At 44.4% G+C, this 22,255-nt stretch overlaps 1 protein-coding gene across 2 annotated transcripts in view; it reads left to right on the top strand.

Moving 5' to 3' along the window:
* stac (SH3 and cysteine rich domain) overlaps nucleotides 1–21,753 on the top strand; it is a 179,469-nt gene extending 157,716 nt beyond the window's left edge. For both annotated transcript variants that reach the window (XM_063042358.1, XM_063042350.1), the window contains 2 exons: nucleotides 1,417–1,551; nucleotides 18,804–21,753. In XM_063042358.1, coding sequence (XP_062898428.1) covers nucleotides 1,417–1,551; nucleotides 18,804–18,902 — 234 coding nt within the window. In that variant the 3' untranslated portion in view covers nucleotides 18,903–21,753. The remainder of the gene's footprint in view (nucleotides 1–1,416; nucleotides 1,552–18,803) is intronic.
* The last annotated feature ends 502 nt before the right edge of the window (nucleotides 21,754–22,255 follow it).

The following is a 22,255-nucleotide window of genomic DNA, read 5'->3' as shown; positions in this document are numbered from 1 at the left end:
CAGGCGGAGTGAAGGTGCTTGACGTAACAGTCCCCAATTATGTCAGATGTCATGGACGTAGAGGAAGCTGCACTGGATGCAGTAGATGACTGATAGACTCCCAGCACAGTAGATAGTATCCTGGTAATCCCTTCTGCACCCTTTCCAAAACCCTTATATCTTTCATATAAAGGGAAGACCAGAACTGGACACAATTAAAATTTTATGAACAGGGATCGGGTAAGCCTCAAACAGTATCTCTCACACTTCCAGTTACTTTCTGACTTCAGCCATCAACTCTACCTGAGCATGGGCCGCCAGTAACAGCTCTCCCAAGCCCTCTGTCCTTGGCCATTGTTTCAAGTTGCCCACAGGTGTAGTCCATCTTGTTGGTGTCAGCTTTGAAGAGCCTTCTTTTCCTAGGGATGAGGTTTTTGGAGCTTTTGTTAGTGTTTCTGTAGCTGTGAGATTTTACCGGATTGGGTTACTTGCCCCATGCCCAACCCTCCTTTCAAAGCCAGGCTTGGAACCATTCATGGCAGAGTTTTATGAAGATAAAGGTCGGCTTTATTTGTCACACGTACATCGAAACATTGAAATATACAGTGAAATGCATTGTTTGTGTCAACGGCCAACACAGTCCGTGAGTATCGCCACACTTCGGATACCAACATAGTATGCCCGTAACTCACTAACCTTAACCCTTACGTTTCTGGAATGTGGGAGAAAGCAGAGCACCTGGAGGAAACCCACACAGACAATGGCAGACTTGACCCTGGGCTGCTGGCGCTGTAATAGCATTATGCTAACCACTATAGTTCTGTGCTGCTCATAATAACTTGACTAAAAACCACATGGGACTCAATAATAGAGTTGCAATAGATTAATTTCAATTATACTGAAGAATCTGATATATATGAAATTATAGAGCATAGAACATACAACATTGCAGCACAGTAAAGACCCTGTGGCCCACAATGTTGTGCCAACCTTTTAATCTAACCTTTCCATGGCAGGACATTCCGTGCAATCACCACTCACTCACCTGCTTCTGACATCCCCCTATTCTTTCCTCCAATCTCCTTAAACTTATGCTGGCTGGTATTAGTAATTTACACCCTAGGAAAAGGTCTCTGGGTGTGCTTCTTATCATCTTGTACACCTCTATCAAGTCGCCTCTTGGGGGTTTTCTCCGAAGAGAAAAGCCCAAGGTTGTCCATCTTATTCTCAAAAGGTCAGCTTTCTAATCCAGTCAGCATCCTGGTAAATCTCTGCCCCTAAAGCTTTCACATCCTTCATATAATGAGGCGACCAGACTGAACATAATATTCCTAGTGTGATCTAACCAGGGTTTTATAGAACTGAAACATTGCCTCTTGGCTCTTGTACACCTCTTCTCTAGTGATCTTCACTACTTTGCTCTTTTCCATTTGCCAGGGTAAAATTGCTGACAGAGTTGGATATTTCCCTGCAACATTTGTTCAGAGGGTGATGGTGGGTGAGAAAGTCTTCAGATGCACAAAATCGTTCACAAGCTTGCAAGAAGGACAGATGGATGTAAAGGAAAACCAGGTAATCAACAATACTTCCCTCATGTCTATTTGAAGTTAACTACATAACAATGGAAAAAAATAACTTTTATTTATTGAGATACAATGTGGAGTAGGCCCTTCCAGCCCTTTGAGTTGTGCCGTCCAGCAACTCCCAGTTTTACCCTAGCCTAATCATGGGACAATTTACAATGTCCAATTAACCTGCCAATTGTTATGTCTTTGGACTCTGGGAGGAAACTGGAGCACCTGGAGGAAACCCACACAGTGACAGGGAAAACATACAAACTCCTTACAGACAGCTGCAGGAATTGAACCCGGGTTGCTGGTACTGTAAAGCATTGCCTCCAATTAACATCTCAATAAATGTTAATTCAGCATTTTAACACTTGCTTTGGAGTAGCAGTGTTAGAGTTCTGTTACATTTGTTTTTTATATTTATTTTATCTACAAAATGCGCAATGTAATTTTGGGTGCACGTTTACATGAAATTTATTTAAAACTGATGTGTAAGAATTTCTACTGTGAACTGGTGGTGAGTCTCTAAAATTCTCTTACCTTGAGGGTTGTCATGGCTAGGTGCTTGGGGATGTTTAGTGGGGGTGTAGATGGATTGTTGTAAGATTGGAGATTGGAAAACGAGCACAGAAGAGGAGATATGAGATAGAACGGCAATGATTGCATTGGCAAGGCAACCAGTTGCTCTGTTCATGCTCCTCTCTCTTCTTGTGGGTCTCTCTGCTGATAGCTCCAAATATAACTAACTCATCATGAGTGGAGGTCAGTGGGAATATTACCCACCTGGTCTCCCAATGCACCCGTACACGGCTGGGTGTTTCTTCCACTTCCATGGTAAGTAAACAAGGGGAAATCTTCAGTCCACATCAGTTTTTTTTGAGGAAGTTCTGTAATCCCCGGTCTTTCCAATGTATCCAAAAATGGAAATGGGCCCTTTGGACTAACTTATTTGTACCTTGGCTCATACCTACAGTATCTAAATCTTTTCTCTCTATGTACACGGCATGTTTCGTTATGCCCTGTATCTAATAAAGTGGCTGCTGGGTGTACGTTCATGGTCTTCTGCTGCTGTAGCCCATCCACTTCAAGGTTCGATGCGTAGTGTGCTTGGAGATGCTGTTCCGCACACCACAGTTGTAATGTGTGGTTATTGGAGTTACTGTCGCCTACCTGTCAGCTTGAACCAGTCTGGCCATTCTCCTCTGACCACTCTCATTATCAAGACATTTTCGCCCACAGGATTGTCGCTAGTGGATATTTTCTTGTTTCTCCCACCATTCTCTGTAAACTCTGTTGTGTGTGAAAATCCCAGGAGATCAGCAGTTTCTGAGATAATCAAAATACCCCGCATGGCACCAACAATCAATCCATGGTCAAAGTCGCTTAGATCACATTTCTTCCTCTTTCATCTTAAACCTGTAAACTTTTGTTTTAGTTTGCTCACGATTGTTTAATGCCATTTCCAGTACACAAGTGTAAGGGAGAACTAAGTAATTATTAACACATGAGGTTCTGTAGATGCTAGAAATCCAAAGCAACACACACAAAATGCTGGAGGGACTCAGCAGATCGATTGAAAAACTCAGCATCATTGAAAATGAATAAAGAGTCGACGTTTGGGTGGGTGGGTGTGTTGATCGGCCTTACTGCTCGGGGAAAGTGTTTTTGAGTCTGGTGGTCTTGGCACGTGGCCTCTTCCCTGAAGTGAGTGGGACAAACCATCCATGAGCAGGGAGGGTGGGATCCTTCATGGTGGTACTGGCCCTTTTTGGGCACCTTTTTGTCTATATGCCCTCGGTGGCAGGTAGGCTGGAGCCGTGATTTTGACTACTCATTGAAGAGCCTTCCTGACTGCCCCAGTGCAGTTTCCGTACCAAGCAGTGATAGGATGCTCTGTACTGTGCATCTGTAGAATGACATGACTGTAGATGTACATAGTCCAACCCTTTGCAGCCTCCTCAGAAAGCAGAGACGTCGCTGAGCTTGAGTTCCTGATTGAGTAGGATGTGTTCTGGAATCACGAGAGCTTGTGTGAGATGTGCTCTCCCAGGAGTTTGAAACTGTTTGCAGTTTTCACTTCTGTACTGCTGACGTAAAGACGGGTGTGAGTTCTCCTCAAGTCAGTAACCATTTCTTTTGTCTTATTGACATTGAGGAAGATGTTATTTGCCTGGCACCAGGTCTCGAGCTCTTCTCCCTTCTCTCTGTGATTACTCTCGTGTTTGGCCGCGCAGTCGTTGGTGATCAGAGTGTACAATGGGCTCAGCACGGCCCCAAGGGGTATCCATGTTCAAATTGATGGGGAGGGAGGGGCGGTTGTACATCCTGACTATCTGAGATGTTTTGGTTAATAAGTCCAACACTCAGTTGCACAATAGTGTACTTAGAAACATAGAAAAACTACAGCACAATACAAGCCCTTCGGCCCACAAAGTTGTGCCGAACAAGTCCCTACCTTAGAAATTACTAGGGCTACCCATGGTTCTCTATTTTCCTAAGCTCCATGTACCTATCCAAAAGTCTCTTAAAAGACCCTATTGTATCCGCCTCCACCGCCGTTGCTGGCAGCCCGTTCCACGCACTCACCACTCTCTGTGTAAAAAACTTACCCCTGATATCTCCTCTGTACCTAATCCCCAGCACCTTAAATCTGTGCCCTCTTGTGGCAGCCATTTCAGCCCTGGGAAAAAGCCTCTGACTGTCCACACGATCAATGCCTCTCATCATCTTATACGCCTCTATCAGGTCACCTCTCATCCTCTGTCGCTCCAAGGAGAAAAGGCCGAGTTCACTCAACCTGTTTTCATAAGGCATGCTCCCCAATCCAGGCAACATCCTTGTAAATCTCCTCTGCACCCTTTCTATGGTTTCCACATCCTTCCGGTAATGAGGCGACCAGAACTGAGCACAGTACACCAAGTAGAGTCTGACCAGGGTCCTATATAGCTGTAACATTGCTTCTCGGCTCCGAAAGTCAATTCCACGATTAACGAAGGCCAATGCACCATACGCTTTCTTAACCACAGAGTCAAACTGCACAACAGCTTTGAGTGTCCTATGGACTCGGACCCCAAGATCCCTCTGATCCTCCACACTGCCAAGAGTCTTGCCGTTAATACTATATTCTGCAATCATATTTAGCCTACCAAAATGAACCACCTCACACTTATCTGGGTTGAACTCCATTTGTCACTTCTCAGCCCAGTTTTGCATCCTATTAATGTCCCACTGTAACCTCTGACAGCCTTCCACACTATCCACAACACCCTCAACCTTTGTGTCATCAGCAAACTTACTAAACCATCCCTCCACGTCCTCATCCAGGTCATTTATAAAAATCACAAAGAGTAGGGGTACCTGAGGCACACCACTGGTCACTGGCCTCCATGCAGAATATCACCTGTCTACAACCACTCTTTGCCTTCTGTGGGCAAGCCAGTTCTGGATCCACAAAACAATGTCCCCTTGGATCCCATGCCTCCTTACTTTCTTAATAAGCCTTGCATGGGGACGTGGGGACAATCTTAGATAGAGACATGGAAGGTTATGTGGGATGCAAGAGTTAGATTGATTGTGGAGTAGGTTTATACATGCAGCACAACATGCAGTGCTGTACTGTTCTGTGTAACTCAGAGCTTCACCATGGTTTATCACCTGGATGTTCTCCTTGAAGAGGCAGCACAAGATAAATTCTATATGAACATCGCATGTCACAGATGCTGCAGTTCTCCTCAATGTTCCCAACATTATTTTATTTAAAATAAATTCTAACATTTTTCATAGGTCAGAAATAAGTGCAAGCAACTTTCCACTGACCACAAATTCTTATTCAAAATACACAAAAGTATTAAGATCACAGGAGCAGAATTAAGCCATTAAACCCTTCAAGTCTACTGTGCCATTCAATCATTGTCTGATTTAGTTTCCCTCTCAATTCCATAGATTTAAAAAAAATGTATACAGAATTCCCTGGATGGTGGTAAAGTCGATACATTAGAGACATTTGAGAATCTTTACATTGGCACAGAGATGAAAGAAAAATGGGGGGCTATATGGGAGGGGATGGTTAGATGGATCTTGGGGAAGGTTAACAGGTCGGCACAACAAAGGCCTGTACTATGCTGTACTCTTTAAATTCTATGTCTCCATACAACAGTCAAATTGAATTGACTTTTTTCTTACATCCTTCACATACATGAAGAATAAAAATCTTTACATTGTGTCTCCGTCTAAATGTGCAATGTGCAATTTACAGTAATTTTTAATAAATAGTATGTACAACAGGATAGTCAATATAGCACAGAAATACAATTGTATCAGTGAATTAATCAGTCTGATGGCCTGGTGGAAGAAGCTGTCCCGGAGCCTGTCGGTCCTGGCTTTTATGCTGCAGTACCACTTCCTGGATGGTAGCAGCTGGAACAGTTTGTGGTTGGGGGTAACTCGGGTCCCCAATGATCCTTTGGGCCTTTTTTACACACCTGTCTCTGTAAATGTCCTGAATCATGGGAAGTTCACATCTACAGATGCGCTGGGCTGTCTACACCACTCTCTGCAGAGTCCTGCGATTAAGGGAGGTACAGTTCCCATACCAGACAGTGATGCAGCCAGTCAGGATGCTCTCAATTGTTTCCCTGTAGAAATTCCTTAGCATATGGGGACTCATGCCAAACTTCTTCAAGAGTCTGAGGTGAAAGAGGTGATGATGTGCTTTTTTTTACCACGTAGCTGGTGTGTACAGACCACGTGAGATCCTCGGTGATGTTTATGCCAAAGAACTTAATGTTCACCCTCTCAACCCCAGATCCATTGATGTCAATAGGGGTTCACCTGTCTTCATTCCTCCTGTAGTCCACAACCAGCTCCTTTGTTTTCATGACGTTGAGGAAGAGGTTGTTTTCTTGACACCACTGTGTCAGGATGATGACTCCTTCTCTGTAAACTGCCTCATTATTATTTGTGATTAGGCCAATCAGTGTAGAGTCATCAGCAAATTTAATTAGCAGATTGAAGCTGTGGGTGGCGACTCATTCATGGGTATACAGAGAGTAAAGGAGGGACACAGCCCTGAGGGGCACCTGTGTTGTGGGACAGAGGGGCAGAGGTGAGGGAGCCCACTCTTACCACCTGCTGGTGATCTGACAGGAAGTCCAGGATCCAGCTACACAAGGCAGTGTGAAGGCCGAGGTCTCTGAGCTTCTTGTCGAGCCTGGAGGGAATTATGGTGTTAAATGCTGAACTGTAGTCCAAGAGCAGCATTCTCACATAAGCATGCTTCTTCTCCAGATGTGTAAGGACGGTGTGTACAGCTGTGGCTATTGCGTCATCTGTCTATCAGTTGTATCGGTAGGCGAATTGTAGGGGGTCCAGTGTGGGAGGCAGCATGCTGCAGATATAGTCCTTGACCAGCCTCTCAAAGCATTTGTTTACTATTGAGGTGAGTGTGACAGGACGCCAGTCGTTCAGACATGTTATCTTGGTCTTTTTAGGTACAGGGACATTGGTGGATGTTTTGAAGCAGGCAGGCACTCTACATTGGGAGAGGGAGAGAGTAAAAATGTCTGTAAATACACTTGCTAGTTGTGTCACACAATCCTGAGTACCCGCTTCGGGGTGCCGTCCAGTTCCGCAGCCTTGCGACCGTCCACTCTTTGGAAGCACCCTGCGTACTTCAGCCTCAGAGATGACTAAGTTGCGGGTCACTTCGGGGACTCAGTGTTGGTGACGTCGAACTGAGCGTAAAAGAATTTAGCTGATCTGGGAGAGGCAGCGATGTTGGCAGCACTATTGTGCTTAGCTTTGAAGTCTGCAATGTAACTGAAAGCCTATGCTGTGGGTAAAAGCTTTTCCAGGACCCTAAATTCATAAGGCATAGGAACAAAAGTTGGTCATTTAGCCCAACAAATCTGCTCCGCCATCCAATCATGGCTGATTTATTTTCCCTTTCAATCCCATTCCCCTGCCTTCTCCCTGTAACTTTTGCTGCCATGACTAACCAAGAACATATTAACCTCTGCTTTAAATAGATCCGAATGCTTGGCTCCCACAGCCATCTGTGGCAATGAATTCCACAGATTCACCACCCTGTGGCTAATGGAATTTCTTCTCATCTCTGCTCTAAAGGGACATCCCTCTATTCTGAGGCTGTTCCCTCCGGTTCCAGACTCCCCCTCTAATGAAGGCGACTTCTTAAAGAGCAGGGAAGCAAACTTTGGCTGTATAGTCTGGTTGGTCAGGGAGGGAAGTTGAATTGGTGTTGTAATAACAGGACGTGAGCAGTTTGAATAGTAGATGTGCTTCTTTCTTCAGGAAGTTACTGTTTGACCGGTGCGGCTAAAACCAATCTGTGATTTTATCATTCTAGCTCCTAACATGTTCATAGGTTGGCTTTGAAATCCAAAATTAATTTGCCCCAAACGCAGAATGCCAGGGGAGCTCGGCAGGTCAGTCAGCATTGATGGAAATGAATAAACAGTTGAAAGGAAGAGGGGAAAAACCAGAATACGAAGGAGAAGGAGAAGGTGCTAGGTGAAGCCAGGTAGGTGGCTGGGGGGGTGGGGGGCTGTTCGGTTGAAGGGAAAAGCAAGGGGAGGGTGATAGGTGGAAAAAGTGAAGGGCAACGAAGAGGGAATCTGATAAGAGAGGAGGGTGGTCCATGGGAGAAAAGGGAAGGAGGAACGTCACCAGGGGCAGGTGATAGACTGGTGAGGAGGAGAGAAGAGGTAAGGGGAGGCCAGAGTGGAGAATTGAAGACGAGGGGAGGGGGGAATTACGAGAAGTTGGAGAAGTGGGTGTTCAGGTTGGAGACTACCCACACAGGATATGAGGTGTTCCTCCTCCAAGATCTGGAATGGCCTCATCGTAGCAGTAGGGGAGGCCGTGCACCGACAAGTCGGAATGGGAATGGGGACTGGAATTAACGTGGTTGGCCACCGGTAAATCCTGTTTTTGCAGATGGAGCGAAGGTGCTCGACATTAATTGTTTTGAATTAATTAGCTTTTGTGTTAATTAGGCATCCAGTGTTCTTTCATTCCCGTAGTTAATGAGAATTAGTTACTGCAACTCCCGCGGTTTAACTATGCATCACAAACTGCTCTGCTGGACCACCCTGAAGCCTGAGGACCCTGGGTGGTTGTGGCAACTCCGTCTCAAAGACAAAGCAGTCACAGAGCACTGCAGCACAGGAAAAAGCACTTTGATAATGATGATAGGTAGTCCATTAATCCCAAAGGAAATTACAGTCTCACAGAAGCATTACAAATGCACAGATATAAATATTAGAAGAGAAGTAGAAAGAATAATAAATAAGTTACCACAAACAGTCTAACAGGAGGGGAGGGGTCACCACTTCCCCAGCTAGAGGTTGACTCATTATAGAGCCGAGTGGCGGAGGGTAAGAATGACCTCATATCGTGTTCTTTGGAGCAGTGCAGCTGTTTTAGTCTGTTGCTAAAAGTGCTTCTCTGTTCAGCCAAGGTGGCACACAGAGGGTGAGAAACATTGTCCACAATTGCCATGATTTTCCGTAGGGTCCTTTGTTCTACCACAGCCTCCGGTGTGTCCAGTTTGACTCCTATAACAGAGCCCGCCTTCCTAATCAGTTTATTGAACTTGTTGGCATCACCTGTGTTGATGCCATTGCCCCAGCACACCCATCACATAGAAGATTGTACTGGCGACAACAGACTGGTAGAACATGTGAAGGAGAGGCCTGCGTACTCCAAAGGACCTCAGTCTCCTCAGGAAGTAGAGGCAACTCTGGCCCTTCTTGGACACAGCCTCTGTGTCTGTGCTTCACTCAAGTCTGTCGTCCAAGTGCACCCCCAACTACTTGTAGGTCCTCACCACATCCACGTCCTCACCATCAATAGTAACAGGGAGCAATGCAGGATTAGTCTTCTTAAAGTCCATTAGCATCTCCTTTGTCTTACTGATCTTGAGTTGCAGATGATTCAGTCTGCATAATTTGACAAAGTCCTCCATCCTCCTGTCCTCCCATTATACACCCAACTGTTGCTGAGTCATCAGAGAATTTCTGCAGATGACATGACTCAGTGTTGTATCTAAAGTCTGGAGTATACAGGGTAAACAGGAAGGGAGCCAATACCGTCCCCTGTGAGGCCCCAGTGCTGCTTATAGCCATGTCTGACACACAGCTGTGAAGCTGCACAAACTGTGGTCTGCCAGTCAGGTAGTCCATTATCCAATGGAAGTGCCAACCTATATTGAATGGAGCTTCTCCCCCAGCAATGAGGGCTGTATGGTATTGAAGGCACTTGAGAAATCACGAAAAACTGATCCTCACAGTGCTGCCCTGCTTATCGAAATGGGAGTAGGTTCTGTTGAGCAGGTAGATGACAGCAACATCGACTCTAATGTGCTCCTGGTAGGCAAACTGCAGGGGATCGACCATAAGACCATAAGACAAAGGAGCAGAAGCTGGCCATTCGGCCCATCGAGTCTGCTCCGCCATTTTATCATGAGCTGATCCATTTTATCCTATTTAGTCCCACTGCCCCGCCTTCTCACCATAACCTTTGATGCCCTGGCTACTCAGATACTTATCAATCTCTGCCTTAAATACACCCAGTGACTTGGCCTCCACTGCTGCCCGTGGCAACAAATTCCATAGATTCACCACCCTCTGGCTAAAAATTTTTTTTCGCATTTCTGTTCTGAAAGGGCGCCCTTCAATCCTGAAGTCATGCCCTCTCGTACTAGACTCCCCCATCATGGGAAACAACTTTGCCACATCCACTCAGTCCATGCCTTTTAACATTCGAAATGTTTCTATGAGGTCTCCCCTCATTCTTCTAAACTCCAAGGAATACAGTCCAAGAGCGGACAAACGTTCCTCATATGTTAACCCTCTCATTCCCGGAATCATTCTCGTGAATCTTTTCTGTACCCTCTCCAACGTCAGCACATCCTTTCTTAAATAAGGAGACCAAAACTGCCCACAGTACTCCAAGTGAGGTCTCACCAGCGCGTTATAGAGCCTCAACATCACATCCCTGCTCCTATACTCTATTCCTCTAGAAATGAATGCCAACATTGCATTCGCCTTCTTCACTACTGACTCAACCTGGAGGTTAACTTTAAGGGAATCCTGCACGAGGACTCCCAAGTCCAGTTGCATCTCAGAACTTTGAATTCTTTCCAAATAAATAATAGTCTGCCCGTTTATTTTTTCTGCCAAAGTGCATAACCATACACTTTCCAACATTGTACTTCATTTGCCACTTCTCTGCCCATTCTTCCAATCTATCCAAGTCTCTCTGCAGACTCTCCGTTTCCTCAGCACTACCGGCCCCTCCACCTATCTTCATATCGTCAGCAAACTTAGCCACAAAGCCATCTATTCCATAATCCAGATCGTTGATGTACAATGTAAAAAGAAGCGGCCCCAACACTGATCCCTGTGGAACACCACTGGTAACGGGCAGCCAACCAGAATAGGATCCCTTTATTCTCACTCTCTGTTTCCTGCCAATCAGCCAACGCTCTATCCACGTATGTAACTTTCCTGTAATTCCATGGGCTCTTATCTTGTTAAGTAGCCTCATGTGTGGCACCTTGTCAAAGGCCTTCTGAAAATCTAAATATACAACATCCACTGCATCTCCCTTGTCTAGCCTACTGGTAATTTCCTCAAAAAATTGTAATAGGTTTGTCAGGCAGGATTTTCCTTTAAGGAATCCATGCTGAGTTCTGCCTATCTTGTCATATGCCTCCAGGTACTCTGTAACCTCATCCTTGACAATCGACTCCAACAACTTCCCAACCACCGACGTCAAGCTAACAGGTCTATAATTTCCTTTTTGCTTCCTTGCCCCCTTCTTAAATAGCGGAGTGACATTTGCAATCTTCCAGTCTTCCGGAACCATGCCAGAATCTATCGACTTTTGAAAGTTCATCGCTTATGCTTCCGCAATCTCCACAGCTACTTCCTTCAGAACACGAGGGTGCATTCCATCTGGTCCAGGAGATTTATCTACCTTTAGCCTATTCAGCTTCCTGAGTACTTTCTCGGTCGTAATTGTGACTGCACACACTTCTCTTCCCTGCCACCCTTGAGTGTCCGGTATCCTGCCGTCTTCCTCAGTGAAGACTGACGCAAAATACTTGTTCAGTTCCTCTGCCCTCTCCTCATCTCCCATTACAATTTCTCCAGTATCGTTTTCTATCGATCCTATATCTACTCTCACCTGTCTTTTACTCTTTATATACTTGAAAAAGCTTTTAGTATCCTATCTGATATTATTTGCTAGTTTCCTTTCATAGTTAATCTTTTCTCTCTTAATGACCTTCTTGGTTTCCTTTTGTAAGGTTTTAAAAACTTCCCAATCCTCTGTCTTCCCACGAATTTTTGCTTCCTTGTATGCCCTCTCCTTTGCTTTAACTTTGGCTTTGACTTCTCTTGTCAACCACGGTTGCATCCTTTTTCCACTTGAAAATTTCTTCTTTTTTGGAATATACCTGTCTTGCACATTCCTCATTTTTTGCATAAACTCCAGCCACTGCTGCTCTGCCGTCTTTCCCGATCGAGGGCTGATCTGACCAGGGGTCGGAGGTGAGCCAGGACCAGCCTCTCCAGGGTCTTCATGATCTGTGAGATAAGGGCCATTATGACCACAAGGTGATCATTCAAGACTTTAGGCTGGCCCTTCTTGGGTACCAGGACCACACATGATGTTTTCCACACAGTCGGGCCCTTTCCAGGCTGAGAGTCAGATTGAAAGTACACCGGAGAGCTCCACATATCTGTGCTCAGCACACTCCTTCAGGGGCTTTGGGTTCCCACCATCCGGTCCCAGTGCTTCGCCGTGTCAGAGTTTCCCGAGAGCCCGTCTCACTTGCTCAGGAGTGAAGCTGAGTCCATGATGACTGAGGAGTTGGAGGCTGGGAGAGGTGAAAGTAGGGACAATAGCAGTTGGTGTGTGGAGGTGTGGATGGCAGATGAAGGCCGAGGAAGGGATGTAGACCATGTTGTTCATCTGCATGTTGAATTGGAAGGGGGAGGAGGGAGGGGGGAGGCGTTGGTGCTGCGGGAGGACTGGATGCCCCTGCACCTGGGCTGGTGTGCTGAGGGGGGGGGGAGTGAACAGGAGGGCAATCGTCAAACCTATTGAAGAATTGGTTTAACTCATTAGTCAATTCATGGCTGCATTCTGAATCTCTACAGCCAGGCTGATGAAGCCAGTGATGTTCTTCATCCCTGTCCACCCCTCCCATGAGCTGCCCTGCCCAGGCTTGTTCTCCAGCTCTCTCCTGTATTCCTCTTTAGCCACCTCGATCTTCTCCTTTAGCTCCCTCTGCACACGCTTCTCCCTGTCTCCTGATCTAAGGGCTCTCTTTCTGTGGTGGAGAACACCCTTTTGATCACTGGTGACCCGTGGTTTGTTGTTAGGGAAGCAGCAAGCAGTTGTTGGTGGTATTACAGTAGCCACACAAAAGCTGACGTAGCCAGTGATGCAATCCGTAAGTCTGTTAATGTCTTCCCCATATGGTTCACAAAGCACATTCCAGTTAGCTTCAAAGTAGCCCTTCAAGGCCTTGATGGCCTCTGGAGACCATTTCTTTACTATCTTAGTGATAGCTAGCTATTGCTGTTCTTTGGTCCATCTAGTTTATGCTGAACTATCAGTCTATCTAGGGCTTTTGACACACACCTGGACCTTAGGCCTCCATACCCCTCCCATACATGTACTCACCCATCTGCACCCACCTCTTCCACTGACAGCTCGTTCCACACTGGCACCACCCTCTGAGTGAAGAAGCTCTCTCTCAGGTTCCCCTTAAATATTTCACCTTTCACCCTAAACCTATGACCTCTATGTTCAAGCTTCACCCAACCTCAGTGGAAAATGCCTGCTTGCATTTACACCATCTACTGAACACCTCTCATAATCTTGTATACCTCCATCAAATCCCTACTCATTTTCCTACACTTCAGTGAATGAAGTCCAACCTAGTCAACCTTTCCTATTAAACTTCAAGATAGGACTAGCAAAACATGGTGACGCTTTGCGGGTAGCTTACAAAATTTTAAAATATATTTCTTCTGAACTATTCTCATTGCCCACAATTTCCCTTAAGGTAATCTACTGAATCGTTTTATCGAACCAGCGATTTCACAACCTTTTGAAGGATTCGATGGATTTAACTCTCAGGAATGCAGATACATTACTTTTAAACAGACGGAGGTACATCGCCATGGCCAGAAGAGGGGGACTCCAAGCCAGACTGACACAATAAGGTGTTAGGCTTCCTCTACCCAGCATCATGTTAGCAAATGTACAGTCGCGAGAGAACAACATTGAGGACCTAAGGGTCACTGTGTCAGAGGGAAATGAAGAATTGCTGTGTTCATTTTTCATGGAGACGTGGCTCACTCTGGACAAGCTGGGTACGTCGGTAAGACCCGTTGGATTCTCAATCCGCCAGATAGATCAGCTTCTGATTTGAAGAGGGCAAAAGGTGGGGGTCTGTGTTCAATGACTCAACTCCTTGTAGTGCTTGGACGTAACGGTCTTGTTGTATTCTTGTTCCCCTGACCTGGAACATCTAATGGTGATGTGCCGATCGTTCTACTTACTAGGAGAGTTCTGCTCCGTGATCCTGACCCCAGCTTACACACTGCCAAAGGCTGGTGTTGAGCAAGCCCAGTTATCATCAATCTATAACCTGCAGCATCAGGGGTGGCAAAATACTTGACCACAACTATACCACAATTAGGAATGCCAACTGTTCCGTCCCTAGAGTATTGATCAGGAAATCTGCTTGTTTGGCTGTCCTGCTTGTACCTGTATAGAGGTAGAGGCTAAACAGTAGGACTTCAGGACAACCAAGATGTCCAAGAGTAGGACTTCAGGACAACCAAGAGACAACCATAGAGGCAGAGGATTGCCTTGGGCCCATGAACTGGGCTGTGTTTAATGACTCACCAGAGGATCTGTTTGTCAGGGACTTTAGGAAAACTGTCATCAATGGGCGTGGCCACGCAGAATCATTCGGAGTCCTCTCCAACCAGAAACCCTGAATGAACCAAGGGACCCACAGTCTGCCGAGGGCCAGATCAACGGTGTTCAGGTCTGGCAACCAAGTAAAATACAAGAAGTTCAGGTACAACTCTTGGAAAGCCGTCTTACATGCAAAATGGCGATGGCGGGCCGAACTTGAATCACTGAAGGATGTTCGACAACTGTGGCAGGGCTTGAATGTTATCACCGCCTACAAAGTGAAACCAAGCGATGTAGGTGACAACAAGGCTTTACTGCCAGGTGAGCTCACTGTGTTTCATGCTCACCTTGACCATCAAAAGATGGGGGCATCTTCATGATCTCCCAGAGCCCCCGATGACCCTGTGGTTTCAGTCTCTGAGGCTGATGTGAGAGCATCCTTTCCGGAGGCTGAACCCAGGGAGAGCATCTGGCCCAGACAGGGTCCCTGGCCAAGTACTAAAGGCCAGGTAGCTGATCAGCCAGCTGGAGTGTGGAACGGGCTGCTGGCGGCGGTGGTGAAGGCGGAAACGATAGGGTCTTTTAAGAGACTCCTGGATGGATACGTGGAGCTTAGGAAAATAGAGGGCTATGGGTAAAGCCTAGGTAGTTCTAAGATAAGGACATGTTCGGCACAGATTTGTGGGCCAAAGGGCCTGTATTGTGCTGTAGGTTTTCCATGTTTCTATGTTTCTACGTCTTTAACCTCTTGCTTCGGCAGTCTGAGGTACCAACCTGCTTCAAGCAGGTGTCTAAGAAGAACGTGGTAACCTGCCTGAAATGATTATCATCCACTGTAATGAAGTGCTTTGGGAGGTTGCTGATAAAATGCTTGAGGAGCGACTTGGATTCACTCCAGTTTGCCTACTGCCGCAACAGGTCAACAGCAGATGCCATTTCATTGGTTCTTCACTCAACCCAGGAATATCTGGACAGTGAAGGTGCATACATCAGGATGCTCTTTTTGACTACAGTGCAACGTTCAATACTATGATCCCCTCAGAACTAATCAATAACCATCAAGACCTGGGCCTCACTACCTCCTTGTGCAATTGGACCCTTCATTTCCTCAGTTAGAGACCCCAGTCAGTTCAGCATGTCCTCCACAATCTCCGTCAACACGGGTGCACCACAAGGCTGTGTGCTCGGCCCCCTGCTCTGCTTGCTTCACAGTTATGACTGTGTGGCTCAGCACAGCTCCAATGCTGTACTCAAGTTTGCTGATGACCACCACTGCCGTTGGCTGAACCTAAGGTGGTGATGAATCAGTATAGAGGAGGGAGTTTGAAAATCTTCCTGAGTGGTGTCACAGCAACCCCTCACTAAAAATCAGCAAGACCAGGGAGCTGATTATTGACTTCAGGAAGAAACCAGAGGCCCATGAGCCAGTCCTCGCTGGGGAATCTGAGGTGGAGAGGGTCAGCAACTTTGAATTCCTCGGTGTTATCATTTCAGAGGATCTGACCTGCATCCAGCTTGTAAGTGCCATTACGAAGAAAGTACAGCAGCACCTCTACTTCCTTAGGAGTTTGCAGAGGTTTAGCATGTCATCTAAACATTTGACAAACTTCTTTAGTGTTGGGGGAAGAGTGTATTGACTGGTTGCATCATGGCCTGGTGTGGAAACACCAATGTCCTTGGATGGAAAATCCCACAAACGGTAGTGGATACAGTCCAGTCCATCATGGATAAAGCCTTCCATACCACTGAGCTTATCTTCATAGAACGCTGTTGGGGGAAAGCAGCATCCATCATCAAGGACCCCCACCATCCAGGCCATGCTGTCTTCTTGCTGCTGCCATCAGAAAGAAGGTATTGGAGCCTGAGGACTCACACCATCAGGGTCAGGAACGGTTGTTAGGCCTCTTGAAGCTGAAATTCCTTCACTCAACTTCACTCACCCTAGCCCTGAGCTGTTCCCACAGCCTATGGACTCACCTTCATCTCATCTGATGTTCTCGATATTGAATGCTTATTTATTATTATTGTTATTTGCTTTTTTTTCTCTTTTTGTATTTGCACAGTTTGTTGTCGTTTGCACATTGGTTATTTGTCCATCTCCTTATGTGTAGTCTTTCATTCACCCTTTCATTTCGTTGTATTTACCTTGAAAGCCTGCACAAAAATAAAGCTCATTGTTGTATATGTATTTGATAATAAATTTACTTTGGATTGTGAAGTTTAGACCATAAGACAAAGGAGCAGAAGTCGGCCATTCGGCCCATTGAGTCTGCTCTGCCATTTTATCATGAGCTGATCCATTCTCCCAATTTAGTCCCACTCCCCTGCCTTCTCACCATAACCTTTGATGCCCTGGCTACTCAGATACCTATCAGTCTCTGCCTTAAATACACCCAATGACTTGGCCTCCACTGCCGCCCGTGGCAACAAATTCCATAGATTCACCACCCTCTGACTAAAAAAATTTCTTCACATTTCTGTTCTGAATGGGCGCCCTTCAATCCTTAAGTCATGCCCTCTCGTACTAGACTCCCCCATCATGGGAAACAAATTTGCCACATCCACCCTGTACATACCTTTCAACATTCGATATGTTTCTATGAGGTCCTCCCTCATTCTTCTAAACTCCAAGGAATACGGTCCAAGAGCGGACAAACGTTCCTCATATGTTAACCCTCTCATTCCCGGAATCATTCTAGTGAATCTCCGTACCCTCTGCAACGTCAGCACATCCTTTCTTACATAAGGAGACCAAAACTGCCCACAGTACTCCAAGTGAGGTCTCACCAGCGCCTTATAGAGCCTCAACATCACATCCCTGCTCCTATACTCTATTCCTCTAGAAATGAATGCCAACATTGCATTCGCCTTCTTCACTACCGACTTTAACTCAAGTCCTGGAACCATCTTTGTAAATTTAATCTGCACTCTTTCAATCTTATTGGTATCTTTCTTGTTGGTCAGGGGTTCCCTACCTTTTTAATGCCATGGACCAATACTATTAAGCCAGGTGTCTGTGGACCCCCGGGTAGATGATCTGAACTGCACACAATACTTCCAATTAGGCTTAATCAATATTGTATACAGCTCTAACATAACATCCCTACTCCTGTTCTCAATGTCTAATTTATGAAGGTCCACGTGCCAAGATCTCCTTACGACCCTATCTACCTGTGATGCCAGTTTGAGTTTTTCCAGCATTTTCTGTTTTTGCTTCAGACGCTGGAATCTGTGGTTTTATTTGTTCTTCCTGTTGCACCAACGTGCTTGATGTGTTGTAAGTGAACTCACATCAATTAAGTTACTGAAATTGTTAAGCAGCATTCTTTAGAACCAGTAGATTGGCAGAAGCAAGATCAGGTCACCCTGTTGTGGTCAAAATTAAGAAAGTTTTGAAGACAGTGTATAATTGTCAATGGGTCCCAATAGAGAAAGATTTTCTTATACTCTTATGAAATATACACCCAACAGCTCGTTATTACAAATATCTAATCAGCCAATCATCTGGCAACAATTCAACGTATAAATGCATGCAGACATGGTCAAGAGGTTCAGTTGTTGTTCAGACCAAACATCAGAATTGGGAAGAAATGTGGTTGAAGTGATTTTGACTGTGGAATGATTGCTTGTGCCAGACCAACAGTCTGAGTATCTAAGAAACTGCCGATCTCCTGGGACTTTCACACACAACAGTCTCTAGAGTTTACCAAGATTGGTGTGAAATTGGTGTGAAAAACAAAAAAAAACATCCAGTGAGTGGCAGTTCTGTGGGCGAAAACACCTTGTTATTGAGAGAGGTCAGAGGAGAATGGTCGGGCTGCTTCAAGCTGACAAGAAGGTGACAGTAATTCAAATAGCTATGTGCCGCAACATTGGTGTGCAGAAGAACTGCACAACACTTCAAACCTTACCATAGATGGGCTACTGTGGCAGAAGCCCACAAGCATGCAGAAATACAGTCAGTGGCCACCTTATGTGAGGTCTCATGCACCCAATAAAGTGACCACCAGAAATTTTATAGTGAAAGGAATTCTGGCTTCTTCCCCCTTCCTTTCCAGTCCTGTTGAAGAGTCTCGGCCCAAAATATAGATGGTTTATTCCTCTTCATAAATGCTGCCTGGCCCGCTGAATTTCTCCAGCATTTTGTACATGTTGCTCAGGATTTCCAGCTTCTGCAGAATCTTTTGTGTTTAAGATTTGAAAGTATCTTTTGTTTCTGGAGAATTGCTGCGGATGTTTACGTTGCTGCATGAATATGATATTAACCTTTTAAATGTTAATCTTTATCCGTAGATCTGTGTGGACAAAGGTGAAGAGAATAATGGCTTCATTAAGGTGCACAGTGGGAAGAAGATCGGCTTTGTACCACTTGATATCTTGGTCAAAATATGATATCACACTGTGTCCGCACATTGAAGGTGATGTAACTTAAAGTGGTATTGGCTGTTCCTGTCTCATATCTTCAACTAGGATGGACCTTGTTGTGGTCCATTGCAGCGAGTCAGAATATCAAAGCGGCACACTGAAGCGATGAGGAAGTTCGGAGATGTTTCTTAAAGCCAGATAGGCTGAAAATTTGAGGATACTTCTTCCTATATGAGAGGCAATTTGGTATTATCTGTAGTTGTGCATTTGGGGTTTCTTGTATCCTGCCCCTGTAAATCCTAACGATGATGTGGACAGTTTAAATCCCTTTGCACATTATTAGGCATCCAAATAGAAAGTAGTCAATCCAAGTTCAAGTTTATTGTCATTCAACCGTATACACGTATACCACCAAACGAAACAATGTTCCTCTAGACCAGTGTGTGCAATACAGTGCACATACAGTAACTCACATATAGAACACATAAGGTGATATTATCAAAAATAAACTAACAGTGAGGTGCATGTACAGCACCTGTTAAAAATTAAACAGTATAACATTACTGGGGCTCCACACATGATGAGACTTTCATATGTGGTGGCAGGAAATTCAGCAGATGGATTATTTTTTCACCCTACCTGTGTATTGATGCAGTTTGCGTTTTCGGGTATATTTTCAAATAATTCCTGTTCCTGCATCAGAGATACTGGGTTTCTCATTCTGAGTCCAATATATATATATATGTTCTCAGCTCAACTAAGCTGTTGTTTAGCCCCAAAATCTTTGACCTTTGTAGTGCCTGCACAGTCTTTAGGATTACACACCCATTTGGAATACGACTATTTAGAACTTTGAATATTCATATCCTGCAGTGCAATATCCGATTATAGCCAAGGAAAAGCAAGTAATCTGCTCACCTGAGTGTGAATTGCATTTACTACCAAAGTAGGGATTTTGACATTTATTCAAAGAGTTTTATTTATTCTTTATTTATTTAGTGATACGGTGTGCAGTAGGCCCTTCCCTGGTTATTTCTCCCCCACCTCCCACCTTTCTTTTCCCACTCCCGTCTGGCTCCCCTCTCACTGCTTTTCGTCTCGTCACCTGCCCACACCTCCCTCGAGTGCCCCTGCTGCTTCCCTCCCTCCCATGGTTCACTGCCTTCATTCTGTTTATTTATTTATTGAGATGCAGCACAGAGTAGGCCATCTGGGCCCCTGAGCCAGGCTGGCCCAGCAACCCCCGACAAACCTGACTTAACGATAACCTAATGACCGGACAATTTACAATGACCATTAACCTACCTGATACATATTTGGACTGTGGGAGGAAACTGGAGCACCCGGTGAAAACCCACCCATTCCTCGGGGAGGAAATACAGAGACTTCTTACAAAATGGCGCCAGAATTGAACTCCAAACTCTGGAATGCCCTGAGCTACAATAGCGTGGCATTAACCGCTACGCTACCATGGCGCCCGAATTGAATAGAATCTACTTTGCGCACAGCAGATTGAAGACAAAGGGTAAAGGATTAGGTAAAGGTAGCCCGTAACCAGAAATGGACCCTGGCAGGAACCTACCAAATAAACGCTTCATAAAGGCTGAAACAGTCTACGAAACAACATACATTTGTTGCTGGATCTGTGTATATTTTGAAATGATAATGAGGCATTAAGACAGAAGCAAATCCTTAAAATGTTAATTAATTCCAAAATAGCTTTAAAGACCATAAGACCACAAGATATAGTAGCAGATTTATGGCATTTGGTCCATCGAGTCTGTTCCATCAGTCCATCTGATTTATTATCCCTCTCAACCCGTTTCTCCTCGTGATCTTTGATACCCCTACTAATCAAGAACCTATCAACCTCTACTTTATGGTCTGACATTTAACTGCCCTGGGTCACTCTCTCTAAACCCTAATCTGACTCCTAAGTACCTTCTCTGTCCCCAACATCATCCCGACAAACTTAAAAAACAACTAAATCTGAGCCGTGACCTCAACAGAGACCGCAGTTCACTGCCACCTTGACGGGGGTCGTACCCCACTCAGTGTAGATTCTTTGCCCTTACTATTTTCTTTCTTTTCAATATTTTTATTGATATTATGTAAATTACATGAATACAAATACAAAATTCATAAGGATACAGGTAAATAATACAAATTACATTACATTTAAATCACAGTAATATGATCACAGTATCCCATATTCCAAAATAGTCATGTATAAAAAAAGATTGAATTATGAAATGAAATAGAATAAAATAATTGTATTTTATTAGAAAAGATCTACCCCCACTACCAAAATGAGCTGGTTGGTAAAAAAAAGAAAAAAAAAGAGATACCTTACCATATGATATAATAATAATAATGGCTCAGATCCATACTTCAATAACAGTTCAAAGATTGTGAAAATAATTCAGAAAGGGTCCCCATATCATTAGAAAATTGTGTTTAGAATCAGAAATCGAACAACGAATCTTCTCTAGATCAAGGCATAACATAACATCAGATAGCTGTTGAACATGAGTGGGCGGGGCGGCCTCCTTCCACTTGAGCAAGATTGTCCTCCTGGCCATAAGAGACATAAAAGCCAATACCCACAAATTAGATGGTTTCAATTTTGTAGTATTATCCTCAACAATACCAAACATGGCAGTCAAAGAATTGGGCTTAAAACTAACATTGAAAAGTACAGAAAAAGTTTGAAATACATCTTTCCAGAATTTTTCAACGCTCGGACATGTCCAAAACATATGAATTAGTGTGGCCACTCCATTAGTACATCTGTCACAGTAAGGGGAAATACCTGCATAGAAACGGGAAAGCTTATCTTTAGACATATGAACTGTATGTACCACTTTGAATTGTAATAAAGAATGATGAGCACATAATGATGAAGAATTAATCAATTTTAAAATCATCTTCCAGCTCTCATCAGATATAAAAATCTGTAAATCTTTTTCCCAATCTGCTTTAATTTTATCTAAAGAGGCCATTTTCAGTCCCAACAGTAGACCATAAATGTAAGATATTGAATCATTATCAAAGGGTTTCAGATTAAAAGTTGTATCTATTATATTCTTATCTGGACTTGTAGGAAATCTAAGTAATTGAGATCTTAAAAAATCTCTAATCTGTAAGTATCGAAAAAAGTGAGTATTGGAAAGGTTAAATTTTGTTGAAAGTTACACAAAAGAAGAGAGATTCCCTCCATGAAACAAATCCTGAAATCGTTTAATACCCAATCTATCCCATTCTTTAAAAGATGAGTCAATTAAAGATGGTTTGAAAAAACAATTAGAAAATATGGGACTTGAGAGGGAGAATCTCAATAAACCAAAATGTTTTCTAAACTGTAACCAAATCCTCAATGT

The sequence above is a fragment of the Mobula hypostoma genome, chromosome 1 (assembly GCF_963921235.1).
Source record: "Mobula hypostoma chromosome 1, sMobHyp1.1, whole genome shotgun sequence".
Taxonomy (NCBI): Eukaryota; Metazoa; Chordata; class Chondrichthyes; order Myliobatiformes; family Myliobatidae; genus Mobula; species Mobula hypostoma.
The sequence above is the reverse complement of the archived record's forward strand: the minus strand, read 5'-3'. Positions and strand labels throughout refer to the sequence as shown.